At 49.6% G+C, this 16901-nt stretch overlaps 2 protein-coding genes across 5 annotated transcripts; both read left to right on the forward strand.

The window, feature by feature from the left end:
* The first annotated feature begins 152 nt into the window (after nt 1-152).
* rnf40 (ring finger protein 40) lies at nt 153-9931 on the forward strand. 4 transcript variants are annotated; one of them, XM_030098295.1, is made up of 20 exons: nt 153-201; nt 636-784; nt 907-1074; nt 1779-2106; nt 2668-2868; nt 2979-3100; nt 3199-3345; nt 4008-4082; nt 4154-4273; nt 4374-4553; nt 4636-4771; nt 5056-5177; nt 5254-5519; nt 5860-5977; nt 6069-6218; nt 7594-7806; nt 7888-8013; nt 8878-9018; nt 9094-9195; nt 9301-9931. In XM_030098295.1, the coding sequence occupies exons 2-20, from the start codon at nt 647-649 to the stop codon at nt 9475-9477; spliced, it is 3030 nt and encodes a 1009-aa protein (XP_029954155.1). In that variant the 5' UTR covers nt 153-201; nt 636-646; the 3' UTR covers nt 9478-9931. The 4 variants fall into 4 exon arrangements, with proteins under 4 accessions (XP_029954155.1, XP_029954156.1, XP_029954153.1 ...); XM_030098296.1 differs by having other exon boundaries at nt 7597-7806; XM_030098293.1 differs by having other exon boundaries at nt 7594-8013.
* Nucleotides 9932-11022: 1091 nt separating this feature from the next.
* si:rp71-1c10.7 (tumor necrosis factor receptor superfamily member 12A) lies at nt 11023-16303 on the forward strand. The gene is made up of 5 exons (XM_030098361.1): nt 11023-11574; nt 14126-14224; nt 14335-14478; nt 14763-14811; nt 15396-16303. The coding sequence occupies exons 1-4, from the start codon at nt 11487-11489 to the stop codon at nt 14801-14803; spliced, it is 372 nt and encodes a 123-aa protein (XP_029954221.1). The 5' UTR covers nt 11023-11486; the 3' UTR covers nt 14804-14811; nt 15396-16303.
* Nucleotides 16304-16901: the final 598 nt, after the last annotated feature.

Below are 16901 nucleotides of genomic sequence, written 5' to 3' on the forward strand. Positions count from 1 at the left end.
AATCTATTTTCTAGCTTAAATTATTGCTTAATTACTTTGATCAGTAATATTTTATTTCTTTATTTGTCTCCTCATAGGAAACGATCCCTCACGTTGTGGCCAGCAGGCGGGGGTAGCGCTCACTGGTTCACGCTTCACACGAAGAAGAATCACCGCCGAGACTTCCTGCTGGAGTTCCATTCTCAGTCGCTCCTTGCAAAGGTTTGTACCGTGAAAACATTTCCGAAAACTACATGCATTTCTCTCTGCGTGGCGTCTGTTTACAGAAAAGCCGAATCGTGTTTGACCGGCGAAATAAAACAAATAGCCCGAGCACTAATCTGTGGACAAAGAGCCGGTCTGCCCACTGAGAGATGAGGCGTTAGCATTAGCTCAGCTAGCATTAGCAAGCTCGCCAAAGTCCGTGAAGCGTGAGCCATATATCGAATTAAAAACTGCTTTTTGGAAATCTGAATGAAGTTTATTCTGGATGAGGTATACATGGGCAGTAAGGGATGTATCTAAAGGCTAGAAATGCAGCGAAACTTGTCAGAACTGAGCCGGTTTAATGCCATGCTAATGCTGCTTCTAGCTGTCATGAAAATAATTGAATTTTTTCCATTTCCTTTTTTTTAATTGTTTTATTTCTCTTGCAGGAGAAGGAAAGATGTCGGGTGCAGGGGGAGGTAAGCGTCCCCAAGGAGGGGACAGCCCCCCTGGCCCACCTGAGAAGAAGAGCAAAAAAGAGGAGAAGACCACCACCACACTCATTGAACCGATACGAATAGCTGGAGTCTCCTCGACGGTCAGTATTTTGGTGTTTACTCACATCCCTCATTTCTCTGTAGATCTTTGAGTGTTTTAACCTAACCACCTTCCAGTTGTCTAATGTCCCTCGCATGCTGCGTATGTTTTGGTTCTGTGCAGGAGGAAATGGACATGAAGGTGCTCCAGTTCAAGAACAAGAAGCTGTGCGAGCGCCTGGAGCAGAGGCAGGCGATGGAAGATGAGCTGCGAGAGAAAATCGAAAAGCTGGAGAAGAGACAAGCAACCGATGACACCACCCTGCTGATTGTCAATCGCTACTGGTCACAGGTATGAGTGGATGTCAAAATACCCTGTAACCTTACTCTTACTGCCCTCTCAAGTGCCCCAAGATGTGATTAAAATCAACCCTTTCCTCCTTAAATCAAACTACCATATTTTATTTGGATTTTGTTAAGGAAGAGCATTTTCTTTTTCAAGTGAAATAAGGAAGGTCACATATCTTTGTCGACAGTCATTTTTTTGTTGTTGTCTTCCCAGTTGAGGCTGTGAGACATTTCTTTGCTTCATCTCTGTGGAAAACTGTCCTGAAAAGGCTTTGTTATCCTACAGAAAAGCAAAGCAAACTAGTTTCCCCGTACCTTTTGTGTAAAAAATTATTAGGGAACTGCTGTGCTTTCACTTCTTGTTAGTTTGGGTCAGTAAATCTTCTCTTCCCACTGTAATTCTGTCCAGTACAATATGATGACTTTTCAAATAATTTCACAATGTGATTATTCTTGCTTGTCTTATTGAGGACATAAAGGGAAACTTAAATGTACTGCAAGCCCCTTAAGTCATTTACTTGTATTTGTGTTAGTTGTAAGATCACTTTTTAGAAGCAATTGATAGTATTTATAGTTGAAATGATATTGAAAGTTACAGGAATGTTAGAGCTGAATAGACTCAATAAGACTGAGTACATATACATGAATTACCTCCAGGTTTTGTTTTGAGATTTAACACTTTCAAATTTGCGTGCCTCTGACTTGCAGCTGGAAGAGAATGTGCGCGTTCTCCGTAAGCGCATCGAACCCGAGGCCCCGACCACACCCACCCCTGCCCCGCCCTCAGCGCCGCTCCCCGACCCCACACCCATGGAGGAGGACGGTGTCGACCTGGCTCCTCCATCGTCCGCCGTGCCTCCTCCTCCTCTGCCTGAGGCTCAGAGTGACGGTGAGCAGATGGAGCAGCAGAAACAGGAAGGCGAGGAGCAGCAGCAGCGTCAGGAGGAGCAGCAAGAGGAGCAGCAGCAGCCTCCCCCTCCCACCGGGCCGGAGGAGGCAGCGACACCAGCAGAGCCACCCGCAGATTTTAAAACAGGTTTGCACAAAACCTATTTTACACTATAATGACTATCGGAGCTGCTGGAAATACAACTTTTTGAGTATGACTCCGAAGGTGGAACTTTCAGAAAACACTGTTTCCAGAGAAAATGCAGCTTTTCTGACACACTGCTACTACGCATGTCAATCTATTTCTTGCAAGTAAATGCCAAGTTACCGAGTGGACTCTGTTATCTCACTGCTGTTCTTGTCCTCTGTGGCTGTAATGTTTTCCTCAGATACTTTTTTAAAATCTTATCAGATTGATGAGTAAAAACAGAGACATGATGGATTTTTCTCCAGGTCAAAGTGTGGCAGAGTTTCAGATAACATGTTAAACAAGCCTAATCTTGCAATCTTTATCTAGCTGTTTTTTAGTTTTGTTTATGAATCTCATGATAGAAGTTTGGATTGTGATCTGTCCATATGAGCACTTGTCTATACAAACCTGAAACACCAGCTTAAATAATGTGATGGGGCATGCAGTTTTCAGTTTTTGGATTTAAATAAGGATCTGTACGGTAATCTTAAAAAATATTCCATTTCCAAATATGTGCAGATGCAACATCGCCTCCTCCTCCGCTGAGTGAAAAAGCCAAGGATTTCCTGACCACACTGGAGCAGAGCAGCGAGGAGGAACTCACCCTGCAGCTCCAAGACCGCATGCAGTTCAGCAAAGGAGCCATCGGCTGCCTGGTGTGTGTCTTCGACCGGCTGCACAGCCGCATCAATGACATGTGCAAGCTGGTCCAGGATACAGGTAACCTCAGAGTCACTAAGTTTTATTCCCCTATGTCACAGCTAATATGTCTGACATGAGACTTTGGCCAGGCGTTTGTGTACAAGCGGTGATTTGGTTTTCTTTGGCAGCGTGTGAGAACGACAGCCAGTCTGAAATCAGCAGCATGAACCACACCCTGCTGGAGGAGAACAGTCGGCTGCGGGACCTCACCACCGTCCTGCAGGGTCGGCACCACAAGATGTCCATGGAGGTAGAGTGTGTGTGGCGGTGCCATGCCTCTGTCTGTGTGTGTGTGTGTGAAGAGGAGAGAGCGTCTCCTGAGGCTTGTCGTTGCGTCTCGTTCCACAGTACAACGAGTTGGTGGACAAGGTGACCAGTTCCGAGACCAAAGTGTCTGAGATGGAGACGACGGTGGAGGACCTGCAGTGGGACATCGAGAAACTCCGCAACAGAGAGCAGAAGCTCAACAAACACCTGGCGGAGGCCATGGAGCAGGTGCGCTTTCTGCTTTCTGGACTTGGTTGCGAGACTCTTGTCGAGACTGATTTGGTTTGCAGCAGGAATTTGTCTCGTCAGCTGTTCTCCACATCTGTTTTCATGTCTTGTTACCGACCCCGGCTGTGTTTGTACGGTGACATGACAAGGTTCATGATCTTCTCTTCTGCACAAACTGATCAAAAACAAGTATTGCTGTTTTTCGTTTATCTAAACTTCAAACTCTGCTAAACTTGGTGTAAATCTATCGTCTGCGTTGCTATGTCTTCTGGGGATTCTGTTGTTGGGGAATGACTCAGGCCAGCAGATGTTGTCAATTGCAAATTGCAAAGTGTTTCAGTTAAGCAAAGTAGCTGTAACCAACACCTCCAGTCCGGTATTAATGTTTGGATTCCAGTATTTTGACCGTCTGAGTCCAGTTAGCGTCGGCTGACGTCATCGGCCTCGGGGCTCGAGCTGCACTGTTAATGTCTCAATGATCAACTCCGACCAGCGCTGCTGAAAGCCATTAGCTTGTCAGTTTATTTTATTAGCTCAAGGTTTCAGTGCAGTGAATAGAAATCTGGAAATGAAAAGAATTCATATAAAAGAGATGACTGTCGTTTTTTCTTTCAGTGTCGTTTTGTGCTTTCGATGCATTTCCGTGTGTTTTCTCTCTGCAGCTGAAGTCTGGATACAGCAGCACCGGCAGCTCAGGCGGGCTTCCCGGAGGCCAGATTACACTCAACATCCAGAAGGTGAGAGGGAAACGGGAGACCTTCTTCATTCCACATCTCGGCTGACTCACGCCGTCTCGCCGTTCTTTCAGTTTGAGAGTCTGAACGCGGAGCTGGAGCACAACCAGGAGCTGGCGAACAGCCGCATGGCCGAGCTGGAGAAGCTGCAGGTGGAGCTCCAGGAGGCCGTGCGGGAGAGCGAGAAGCTCAAAGTGAGCCACATGTTTTGTTACCGAGCCAACCGGGCCTGCTGTTGGTCATCATCGCAGATTGTCGCTGTCAGCTCAATGTCACGCTCAACCGACGTTTCAGATGGACCTGCGCAATATTCCAGAAGAGGTCGTGAAGGAAACGCTGGAGTACAAATGTCTCCAGTCTCAGTTCTCGCTGCTGTACAACGAGTCTCTCGGGGTTAAAACTCAGCTGGACGAGGCCCGGGCTCTGCTGCTCACCGCGAAGAACGCTCACCTCCGGCAGATTGAGCACATGGAGGTGACAGCATCGCTCTGAAAGCTTGTTATTGTGCCTGCTTAGCAACACGGTCTATAACATTTTACGGCCTTCCTCCGTCCAGAGCGACGAGCTGTCGCTCCAGAAGAAGCTCCGGACCGAAGTCATCCAGCTGGAGGACACGCTGGCTCAGGTCCGCAAGGAGTACGAAATGCTGCGCATCGAGTTCGAGCAGAACCTGGCGGCCAACGAGCAAGCAGGTAGCGTTCAAACACACTCTCCAGTTCAGCTGTGTGTGTGTGTTTGAGGCTCTTTAAAACAGTTATTGTTTCACAGGATGACACCTGAATGTTAAGTAGCGCAGTAACCAGAGTCGAGGGCTATTTTTATCACTGCGTATTGGATCATGATGCCATTACAGCCTAATTGGGTTAATCATTCACAGATTAATTCAGCTGCCTGGTGTTTGACTGACTGCAGCGAATCTCGTTATGACCGCGGCGCTCTCTGTCTGGCCTTCTGTCTCCTGTCTCCGCTCGCTCAGGGCCAATCAACAGGGAGATGAGGCACTTAATCAGCAGCCTGCAGAACCACAACCTGCAGCTGAAAGGTGACGTGCAGCGCTACAAGAGGAAGCTGCGGGAGACGCAGATGGAGATCAATAAGGTCGGTCACTCCCCGAGAATCCGTGGTTGGTTCTAAAGGTCCGTGTCGGCTAACGGCCCGCCGCCGTTTCTGACAGCTACGCAGTCAGAGCGGCGACTCGCTGGTTCTGATCCTGGAGGAGACGACGAGCGACGGCATCGACGTGAAGAAAGAGGAGGACGAAGACCAGGAGGAGGAGGAGGAGCGGAGGAAGGAGCTGGAGAGGCAGCGAGCCCGGGAGAGAGAGAGGGAGCGGGAGGCCGAGCGAGAGCGGGAGAGGGAGCGCGAGAGAGAGAGGCAGCGCAGCGACGAGCTGAAGAGGAAGGACTCCGACACGCTGAAGATGCTCAGAGTGGAATTAAAGTACGTCCCTCCGCTGATCGCCTCGGGTCAAGTTTCCACAAAGTGTTGTTTTCCTTGTTTACATGGCAACAGAGCCTCAACGTTTTCAAAAAGGGTGAAAGCCGTTCTGAGAAAGTGGTGTTTTCAGTAAAAATGCAGCAAAAATTACTTTCAACAGACTTCAAGTCCAAGTCTTTCACACTTTCGGAATTGTTGCTGTAAACGTGAAATGACTGTTGTATTTGCCACTATTATATAAATACAGTTGAATGTTTCTTACACAATGTATGGAATTGTGTAGCGCTGGTGTTTGGTGAAATAAACTGAATCTCCGTTCTGGATCTGCTGTAACTCTCACCAGGAAAGCGCAGGAGTCTCAGAAAGAGATGAAGCTCCTTCTGGACATGTACAAGTCGGCACCGAAGGAGCAGAGAGACAAAGTGCAGCTGATGGCGGCTGAGCGCAAGTCAAAAGCTGAGGTCTGTAAACGAGATTATTCCGCTGCTCGGTTTTCTGGGTCTTCACGTGCGCCGATGGCTCAGTGGTCGATCCCTGCCTCGCACTGTGCAGGTGGACGAGCTGAGGATGCGCGTGCGAGACCTGGAGGAGAGGGAGAGGAAGGAGAGCAAGAAGCTGGCGGACGAAGACGCCCTGAGGAAGATCCGCGTGGCGGAAGAGACCATCGAGCATCTGCAGAAGAAGCTGGCCGCCACCAAGCAGGTACCCGTGTGTGACGCACTGATCAATACATCAGTCCAGTTCTCAACAGCAGGCTTTCAGACCTGGAGAAAAGATTTTTCTAAATTTTGAACTCAGTACTTGAGTAAATTAGTAAATCGATGCCTGACCCGACCAGTGATGCAGTCATGGTCAGTAATCTAAAAAAAAATGTTAATTTTGACCCCTCGGCTCAGTCATAGTTCAGTCTTTTGGGAAGGCACCGGGGATAAAAATACTCGGCCAGCTGTGCGCAGACGGTTGATTTGCCTGCTGAGGGGATCCTCCTCATGTCGTCCCTCTGAGGAGGAAGTGAGAGTCCACGCTTCAGTCTGCCGCCTCGGCTGCTGCTCGCCGGCTCTCGGTGTTTGGAGCCGACATCGTTACTCAGAGCGATACCTCCACCAGATCCTCTCCTCATTGCGGCCTCTCTCGATTTTCAGCGTGTTAAAAGCCGCTTCCCTTACAGCACGATTCGTTTAGTCAGAAAATTTAGAGGAGTTTGCGAGGTGTAAAATCCTTGGCCGGGATCTGTGCGGGGTCAGATGCTGGCTCAGTAATGTCAGTTTCGCTCTGATCGTGGATCTACCCACCTCAGAAATCTCAGCGCTCCCATGTCGCTATGAAATTTACTCAGCTGTTGTTTCTGGTGCCGTCGCTCTGTGAGGCTGACTAGTTTATAATAAACATATTAACTTCCCCCCGCTCGACGTGGGAGAGTTGAGGTTTTACTCATTTGGGTTCGGCTGCAGCAGATGTTGCGATCTGATACCCCGAAGCCGCTCATGCTTGGGAGGTCTTGTAGAACCAAATTAACAGAGTCTGAGCTGATAATGACTTCTTCAGCGTGTTACTTGTGCTCTTATATCTGACGTTGAAGCGCTGCAGCTAAACCTGATTGGAGTCAGATGTGTGTAATTTGTTCCCTCCAGTTCTCGGCTGCCAGAATTCACAGCTCGTGGGTTTATCTGACTTCGGTTTATCGGCTCGCCGTCGGTTCATAAATGGCCGACGGGTCCAAACTCGGCCCAGTCAGACGGAGAACAGAGAGCCGAGGAGGAGCGTCTGCATCTCGAGATGTGTGGCTCCGAACCGCGAAGTGTGTGAAGCTCTGGCAGTCCCGGGATGTCGCGGCGATTCTGGAGCTGAGATGAGTGCGGCGGGACGCCGGGTGTCAGACTGCTGAAACACTTCCAAACACTCCACTGCTTTTGATTTGCATAGAAAAACACTGAGATGTTGAAGCTTTTGCAGCCTGTCAATCCACTGTAGTTGTTCTGTTATGTAACTTATTTATGCTTAATACTTAATGCCTGCAATCATTACAATAAAAAAAAAAAACTAACTGGTCTTTAACCGCTGACGTGTTTCTCTTGAGGAGGAGGAGGCCCTGCTGAGCGAGATGGACGTTACCGGGCAGGCCTTCGAAGACATGCAGGAGCAGAACAGCCGGCTGCTGCAGCAGCTCCGCGAGAAGGACGACGCCAACTTCAAGCTCATGAGCGAGCGCATCAAGTCCAACCAGATCTACAAGCTGCTGAAGGAGGAGAAGGAGGAGCTGGCCGACCAGGTCCTCACCTTCAAGACCCAGGTGAGGCTCCGGCGCGGCGGCTGTCGGCACGCCGGCGGCGGCGGCGGGCGAGCGGCTCCTCACTGCCGCGGCCTCTTCCAGGTGGACGCCCAGCTGCTGGTGGTGCAGAAGCTGGAGGAGAAGGAGGGAGTGCTGCAGAGCACGCTGGCCGCTCTGGAGAAGGAGCTGGCCGTCCGGACGCAAGCACTGGAACTCAACAAGAGGAAGGTGAGGAGAGAGAGGAACGTGTGTGTGTGTGTGTGTGTGTTTTGGGGGTTCTGGGGAGCGCTGTGTGCCTCCCGCTCCTGTGAGGTCTGTGGTAATTGCGACCAGCGCTCAGGGGCTGCAGATGTGTGGGAGAAGGCACAGAGACCCAGCTAATTGGGTCGTCCTGTTGTTTACGTGAGTAATCCGTCTGTCTTGACCTTTGATGTTTGCTTTTTCACACGCTACAGTAACCATAACAATACAGCTCCACGTAAACAGAAGACGGTATGGGATTTTAGACTCCATGCCATTTTAATTACGCAACCTAAAACATTAAGTGATCTGAGAGACGTATGGACGGCAGAGTACCCAGAGTAACCGTATAGCAGACAGATGAAGACAGCAGACTACTGTAAACAATTATCACCAGCGAAGCATCTCAGCTTTCAGGAGGAAAGACAAAGGTGAACATTGTGCTGTGCAGCTGAAGACCATTACTGGAGGTAAACAGATTCAGCGCGGAGCCGGAATTAGCGGCAGGGTTGCGTTCTCCTCTTGGCGCAGCTCTGTGTTGAGGTTTGCGTTCGGGAACACGACCTCTGCAGGGCAGCAGGTCGAGTGAGCAACGCAGAGCGGCAGAACAAGACGCAGCTCATGTTTTCCCCCGTCTGAACCGGAGCGCTGGCAGCCGAGCAGGCCTGCGAGACGCCGTGGAAACTGCTGCGCTGTCAGATGTGGAACATTTACACAGCAGGCAGTAAACAGGCGGAGCGGACGGGTAAACGCCGTTTCCGCCCGCGCTCGCTAGCCCGGCTCAGGAATCCCGCCGTCAGGTAGCGGTGTGTTTTAATTCCGTGCGCCCGCCGCTTCCTTCCCGCGCTGCAGGCGGTGGAGGCGGCGCAGCTGGCGGAGGACCTGAAGGTGCAGCTGGAGCACACGCAGGCCAAGCTGAAGGAGATCCAGGTGTCTGTGGCCGAGAACCGCACCGCCCGGGAGAGAGAGAGCAGCAACCTGAAGAGAGCCCAGGTACCGGACGACCCGCGTCCCGCTGCGCCGCCGCGCCAGGCCTCGGCGTTCAAACGCTTCTGCTCGCCTTTCCAGGAGGATCTGTCCCGGCTGAGGCGGAAGCTGGAGAAGCAGAAGAAGGTGGAGGTGTACTCGGACGCAGACGAGATCCTGCAGGAGGAGATCAATCAGTACAAGGTGGGAGAAGATCCGCGGCTTTAATCCCCCGTAACCTGTCGTGATGCTGAAATGCCGCCGCTTGATTATCTGGAAACGTGTGTGTGTATGTGTGTGTGTGTTCAGGCCAAGCTGCGCTGCCCCTGCTGCAACACCCGGGACAAGGAGACGGTGCTCACCAAGTGTTTCCACGTCTTCTGCTACGAGTGCCTGAAGATGCGCTACGACACGCGGCAGAGGAAGTGCCCCAAGTGCAACTGTGCCTTCGGCGCCAACGACTTCCACCGCATCTACATCACCTAGAGGGCGGCCAAAGGAGAGAGCGAGGGGCTGGAGGTGGACTCTGAGAAGCGAGACGTTCCGGGGGAATCACAGGAGCGTCCCTCCCAGTCCGGAACTCTTCCAGAAGACTGGTTTTCCCGCGCCGGCGCCGCTCGGCGGTTGTTTCAGTGACCAAACAGATAGTGACACATCTGACTGAGAGTGTTGTGCTGTAGTTAATAAAACTTTTCTTTGTGCACACAGTGATATTCTTACATGTCGAGCTGCTCTGCACTGTCTTTCTTTTTTTTTTTTTTTTTCTTGTTTTGAATTGTTTGCTCGTCTAGTTCATGTCAAAGATCTTCTCTTCCAACAAACTGGACCCGGTTTTAAACTTGTTTTTTTTGTAATAGAGTGAAAACAACTTGGATCTGCACAGTGAGGTGTGGCTGATCATCTTGGAGTGTTTATTGTAACTGTTTTGTCCTGCTGGTTTTAAAAAAAAAAAGGATGCCATAAAACCGTTGAAGCTTAATTTTAAACATCCGGACGAAACGAAGCCGTCCTTCTTCGAGCCGTTGCTTTAAAAACGGAACGTGTTTTTAATCTGCGGAGTCCAGAGCGCTCTGACGTCTTTGCTTAGGCTATAGTATTAACAATGCCTGAGAGACATCAGCTCGTCTGGCACCCGCTCAGTACATACAGGAGTGTTTGGATCACCTTGGGCAAGGTCCTGAGAGTGAGTGAGTGAGAGTGTATGTGTGTGTGTGTTCATCCCGTTGCCATGGTTCCCGCTGGAGAGCCTGACACAACATCTGCAGCTTATAGTGCCTCATTACTGATGAAATCACTCCAGTGGAAAGTCGGCTCATATGGGTGTCCTTAGTGGGCCGAGCCGCTCCAGGTCCTCGCCGCCCGGCTCTCCTAAAGGTTAGCCGTGACAGCAGAGTACAAAAACATCTGTCTTAACAACACGCTCTCAGCCTAATTGAGCCAACGAAACCCACTCTCCCCCCTCCTCCTCCGCTCCCCGCTCTGATGTGATGATGTGAACTATTTACTGGGAGGTTGGTTCACGTCTGTTTGACGTTAGCTCTGGTGGGAAAGGCAGTTCACACCATGTAAGGCACACATTAAAAAAAAAAAAAAAAGGAAAAAAGTAGTTCCAGGCTGCAGAGAAAGAGTTTTATCAGACATTCGGGAGCAGTAATGTAGCAGGAATGACTTGATAGGTAACAGCACCTGAGCCCTGGTTTGTGCGCCACAGTGCCCAGATGTTGCAGTAACCGCTGGATCCTGCTGCATGTGTGTGTGTGTGTGTGTGTGTGACCCCTCTCCAGTTTGTCCGCTGGCTTTGTTATTGCATATTTGTCCTGCAGCAGCGGGCTACACCCAGCCCCAGACACTAATAACACCACCCCTCTCCGCAGAGCGGCGGCTCCATCACGGCCGTGTTTCCAGAGCTTATCTCTCTCTCTGTCTCTCTCTCTCTCTCTGTCTCTCTCTCTCTCTTTCCCCCCCAGAAGGCTCCGAGCGAGCAGATAGTTTTTCGTTTTTCCTGGGGAATGTCATGTGTTTTCTCCTGATCGGGACCCTCTCTGGCCGGCTCGTGCCAGGAAGCTTGTGTTTCTTGGCAGGCGGTGGGGAATGACGCGCACAGGCGTGGTAATAACAATGAGAACACTATTAACTCCAGACTGCGCGCTAAAAGAATTTAAAATAAAAAATAAAATAAAAAAATACTTGCGCATAAAAAGAAATCCTTTAAGGACGTGACTATTTAAAAAAAAAAAAAAGAAGATTCTCACACCTGAAGCGTGTGTGATTGAAACTTTCACTGAAGCGGCGGAGTTTCCTGTGAACGCGGGCAGTACAGTACATAGGAAATGACTCATCGGAGCTGAACTGCTCGCGTGGGTGTGCGCGCTATTAAAACAAGGCGCAGACTCCTCCGTGTGACTCACTCCGCTCTGATGCTCGCTTTTCCAGGCTCCAAACCAGCCCCTCGCCTTGTTTGATTCACATGAACTTTTCGGGAATCGCGAGCAGACATGGTGGCTTCTCCTAGCTCCGCGTGCGCGCTCTGCGGACTGATCCTGGCGGCCGTCAGCAGCCTGCACGGCGTCAGCGCGCAGAAAAGTAAGTCGAACTCCGTTCTTTACGCCTTTTTTTTTCTCTTTTTAATCAACTTTTTACCACACCGCGAAGGACTGAGCGCGTGCTGGTTTCTTGCTTTGTCAACTCAGCTGAAACAAAGTGTTGTTTTTGGTTGTTTTTTTTATGGATTTGGATAAAACTGTGCGGTTTATGGATAACATGGATGAAAGTGTCCGGTGCGATCCCCCCCCCCCCCCCCCCCCCCACCCCCCACCTCTAATGGAGTCAGATAACGGCTCTGCTTACAGGACCGCTTCCTTTACCAGCTGCGTTTCTCACCGGTTCCGCATTCCGATCGCCTTATTTCACCCCGTCCAGCCGCGCTGCGCTCCGCATGGAAAGAGCGCACCGACCCGCTCCCCTTTTCCACACTCTTCACGCATTCAAAGAGGAGCACTTCGCCGTGTTTCCACGGCCCCTCGGAGTCTGGATTTAATCCCATCCCACCAGACTCGGATTGCACCAGGAACACACATTCTCGTGTAATTAGAAAGGCTGGGATCATTTCCTCGGGCGTTAAAGTCACTAAGTGCGTTTTTTTTTTTTACGAAGTAAAGTGAAAACATGTTTGATCTGGGCTCTCTGTGTGAAGCATTCCCTACATCTGGCCATCAGCTGCTGATCCACCCACCCCCTTCCATTTCATGACAAAACAGAGCACCCCCACACCCAAAAACACCCTTTGTTGGAGTCAGTGCTGAGGTTTTCTGGGCCCTCTAATCATGAGCTGCAGACTTCCAGTCGTTCCCATATTCTGCTTAAAAAAACCACATCAAAACAGCAGGTTAAACATGGAGAATCACAGGAGAACACATTCAAAGTGCTTAGTTCTGTTATTGTTTTTACTATCTGTGGTTTTGAACGAGAGCTGGCCGCAGAGGTCAGCCAGCGGTCAAGGTTCAGTTCCTCCTCGATACTCTCCGAGCCTCCAGAGCCGGAGAGGCCAGCAGGGTGATGCAGCGCTGAAATCATCAGGAGAAATGTTTACAGGGACCGTGACACATTCTTTACTGTGACCAGGCCTCTGAAATGAGTCAAGCGAGGAGGACGGAGCGACTCCCCGGGGGCCCCGGCGAGTGGCTGGAACGTAACCGCAGAGTCGGAGGTCAGAATGACTCAAACATGACTCCTCCAGCAGGTGGCTTCATTAATGAGCTGCGTGGAGAAAGAGTCACACTGGTCTGCTGGAGACCATCAGAGGACAAACTCTTCAGGAATCAACGCCAAGGAGAACTTTGAGCTCTGGAGGAGGTTAAACATGGCCTCAGGAAACATGTTTACTGCTAATACCCAAACTTTGGGTACACACAGCGTCTTTTATATTCAGTAGCGATGAGTTCCTTTCCTCTGAGGATAAAGTCGTTGGCGTTCTTTGGACTGGTGTCCCTTCAGCTTGCCCGGTGTCAAACTTCCATCCAGAAGAAGCGTTCAGCTCTAATTCTGTCCGTCGCTTCAAAAGAAGCCTCATTCTGTGTGACTCTGCTTCTTTTTTGACCGATCATCTTTCTCTTCACACTGACGCGTCCCCATACTCTCCCCTTTCCAGCTCATCCTTGTGTGTGCTGCAGGCAGGATGTTCACCTTCTCGTCCCTCCACACACCTGGTCCACTGCTGCATGTCACTCCCTGCACAGCCCTGACACACAGGAGTGTGTCTGCAGCCTCTGATGCTTTAATTTCATTGTTTCACTTGTCCGTAAACTCATCACGTCCGCCGCTGTACTTTCCAGTTTCTGTTTACGTGCTCCACCGGTTTTCGCTTCTCTTTTCTTGGGCTCGATGTTACAATATTCATGCTGTCGGCGAAGCGGTCGCAGCTTCCTGCTCAGTCATTCAACCACTTTGGTTTTACGTCTTTTGCTTTCAGTAGTGACTGAAGCTCCCAGTCTGAACATGAAAGATGCCACAAGTGATGAGTCAGTGCAGGCTGGGGTTAGTTTTCTATTATCACTGCGAAGGAGAAATAACTTCTACTGGCTGCAGTGAAAGGGAAGAATGAACATAATGTGAACTCTGTCCTGCAGGGCCGTCATGTCTGGCATTAATTCACTCAGTTGTTCGACTGTCTTTGCGTTGTTTAGGCTGTAATATCACCCCTCCGTGCACGATCTCTGAAACAGGATCTGTTAAACCTGCAGAGAGAAAACCCGCACGGCGTCTACAGCCCGGGCTGGGTTTGGTCACATATCGTAGAGGAAGTGCACAGCTTTAATTGTTCAGCTGTCCTGCGACCATAAAAAGAGATGAAGCTTTCTATTGTATCCACAAGGGGGGAGACTGTCTGTGCGAGCCCTGCTGCCGGCGGCGGTGGCGGCGGTGGCGGCGGCGGCGGCTTCTCCTTCGCAGAAACACACTTTCATTCTGTGGAAGTGGCACATGCACAGCAAAACAATTCAGAGGAAGCACGTTGTGACGGCGCATCCTGCTCTTTACAGGAACAGAAGGAACGTCACGCTGATAAATTCAGCTTTTTTCTTTCATAAGAAGAAATATTTCTTCGGATTTCTGATCCACGTTGTCCTCCTGTTTGCAGGTCAGTGTGGCATCACAGAGTTCTGGAACTCGGACCTGGACGTCTGCGTGTCCTGTTCGTCGTGCAAGCAGTACCCCAAGACCCCGTCCTGCAACACATGTGAGACCCCGAGTCAAAGAACCATGTTTGAAACAGCGTTGACCTCAGGGGTCACCCCGGCCTCCCTGCTCTCCGCCAGCTGACCTCTCCTGTGTGGTTGGCTTCTTCAGGTAACTCGGTGGAGGAGACGCACGACGTGTGGAAGCTGGCGGCCATCACCAGCTTCTCCGTGCTGGCCGTCGTCCTGGTGGGGGCGGCGCTCATCATCGGGGTCATGGTGCACCGGCGGAAGTCACACAAGCGACCTCTACGAGGTAGAGCTGGCCGGACGCCTCGGCTCGCGCCTCTCTGTGAAAATACGATTCCTCCGCCGCCTCTGGCGTGTTTCAGCTTAGAAATGACTGAAACGGTGTGAATCCGCTGCAGCGTGTCGCAGATGGAAACACACCGCTGCTGAAGGGTGAAACGCTGACGGCAGAGTTCCATCGGCTGGTCGTGCTTTATTAGAAACACCTGCACTTCACAAATAAAAAGTTTACGACAGAAAGCTTGACTGGAAGGACACACGTTTATTTGTCTTTATTTCTTTTTTCCGCAGAGCCTATTGAGGAAACAGCGGGGCCTCTTTATCAAGCTTAAACAGTTCAGTGAGTATCAGCTTTCATGTGTTGATCTGATTTATCAGAAGAGTAATCTGTGGTTGAATTAGCGCGCGCGCGCACACACACACACACGGATTTATTTTGTCAAAAAAAAAAAAAAACAGGGCTGTCAAACATGAGGCCTGTGGACCTAATCCGGCCCAAAAGAGGCTCCAGTCTGGCCAAACCACCAAGAAAATGGTGAAAGTTTCAAAGAAAACATTGATTTTTAAAAAAAATAAATTTCTTAAGAGCAGCAGACACAACAGTGCACTGAGATCTGAGCTGAGATATCAAAGCCGTAATACTCATGCCCATAATGCAACAGCTTTTTGTGACATTTCACTGTATTTTGCACCAGAAGTTTTCTTTAAAATTGACTTTATGTTGAGGTTAGAGTCATTTTCAGCAGTAACTGTTTGGTTTTGTTAAAATTATAGACATTTGGCTGTCATGGCTCTATTTTCCCGGTTCGGCCCAGTCAGGATGAACTTTTTCTGCACTTAATCAAGTTCAACATCTTTAAAAAAAAAAAAAAAAAAAAAAAAAACAGAAGCAGGGATGTGATTGTGTCGTTTTGACCCCCGCAGCCTCATCTTCCTCTGGAAAACCAGATGTGACGGACCGAAGCAGCAGCTGGTTTCGCCGCCCGGACGAGGACTCTCTGGACCGTGGGTTGTGGACTCTGGCCGCCGGGCTGCACCTCGACCACATATCGAACCATTTTAATTTATTAGATGGTGGAGTTCTCACGCTCTCCGTGCAGACCCGGCGGTGAGCTGCGGAGAGCGCCCCCTCCCCGCCCGCGTAGGGACTGTAACAGCATTATAACCAGCGGTATCGTCTTAGTGTGCCTTTCTATTCCACTCCGTCGATGGTGAACGTCTGGGAGGCCTCCATCGGCCCGATTCAGAAACGCCGCGCCGCTTCTCTCAGACGGACTCCAGTGAATGTAACACGGTTTGATCCCCTCCACAGCAGGGGGCGGTTTTAGACAAGCTCATGGTCATTTATCACATGTGAGTGTGACGTACTGTTCGGCACATTAAGGCCGTTTGAATGTAGCTACTTTAGGTGGAATTAGGGAATCGTACTCCTTCGCCTTCGTCCCTGCCGGTAACTCTGTGTACGTATTGAACTCATGCACTGTTACGGGGTCTCCTCGGACCAACACGGACCCTCCGCTGCAGCACAGGCTCTAGCGTTGCTCAGTTTTTTGTTTTTTTTGCCTGCTGCAGGCCCTGAAGTCACATGTTTGTTCTGGTGCTGGAAGGACAGGATGCTTGAAACACTAGACACACGATCTCAAACTGCTAACATGTGGGAATGCCGGGTGGAATGTACTGTAGGGAGGGAAACAACCTGTCTGAGGTGCAGATCCACTCTAACCCAGGAGTTCAGGTCTGCATGGGAATGTCCTGCACTCATTAAAAAAAAAACAACATAAAATGCCTTAAAAAAACGTACCTCAGAAATATAAGATAGTCTGCTTTTAGAACGTTAACTAAATCAATTCAGTGATTTTTTTTTTTTTTTTTTTTTTTACTGTTATTTGTAAAAACAATGGATGTTTTTTCCTCTTAGGGTTTCCATCTGCAGACAGAAACTGTGTTGTTGTACCTCAGACCAACAATAACTCGTTTTAACTCTTTGTTCTGCTCGTTTCTCCGTCATTGTTCGACAGATGTGAAGAAGAATTCACCGACATCTTAGATCACCTTTTGACTCTTGCCTTCACAGGAATCATTTCACACACAGAGCTTCTTCTTCTTCTTTTTTTTTTTTTGTTAGTTTCTTCCAGAGATGTTTATAGTATTTATTTTTTGTTTAAGTATCTCACAGTGCAGCGACTGTGAGGAACAAGCACATGTTTTAAAGGGACTCCAGTGAAGATTTCTCTCAAACCTCCACCAGGCCAGCCAGCAATAACTAACACGTTCTGCTTCCTCCTTCTCCTGTTGTAAATACTGTACATACACTGGCTTCTTTTTACTCGACGCAATCCTATTAACTGCTTTGTACCAAATGTATTTTCACAATAAAAACTGACAACTTGGATTATCACGAAATCTGTTGTTGATCTGGAAAAGATTTCC

This window comes from Salarias fasciatus, chromosome 8 (assembly GCF_902148845.1).
Source record: "Salarias fasciatus chromosome 8, fSalaFa1.1, whole genome shotgun sequence".
Classification (NCBI taxonomy): domain Eukaryota; kingdom Metazoa; phylum Chordata; class Actinopteri; order Blenniiformes; family Blenniidae; genus Salarias; species Salarias fasciatus.

Bases quoted from the DNA above. Each gene is read 5' to 3' on its own strand.
- si:rp71-1c10.7 (XM_030098361.1), top strand. From the start codon at position 11,487: ATGGTGGCTTCTCCTAGCTCCGCGTGCGCGCTCTGCGGACTGATCCTG. The intron at 14,225-14,334 runs GTGAGACCCCGA...TGGCTTCTTCAG, and splicing joins GACCCCGTCCTGCAACACAT to GTAACTCGGTGGAGGAGACG. The intron at 14,479-14,762 runs GTAGAGCTGGCC...TTTTTTCCGCAG, and splicing joins ACACAAGCGACCTCTACGAG to AGCCTATTGAGGAAACAGCG.
- rnf40 (XM_030098293.1), top strand. From the start codon at position 647: ATGTCGGGTGCAGGGGGAGGTAAGCGTCCCCAAGGAGGGGACAGCCCC. The intron at 2,107-2,667 runs GTTTGCACAAAA...AAATATGTGCAG, and splicing joins ACCCGCAGATTTTAAAACAG to ATGCAACATCGCCTCCTCCT. The intron at 3,101-3,198 runs GTAGAGTGTGTG...CTCGTTCCACAG, and splicing joins ACCACAAGATGTCCATGGAG to TACAACGAGTTGGTGGACAA.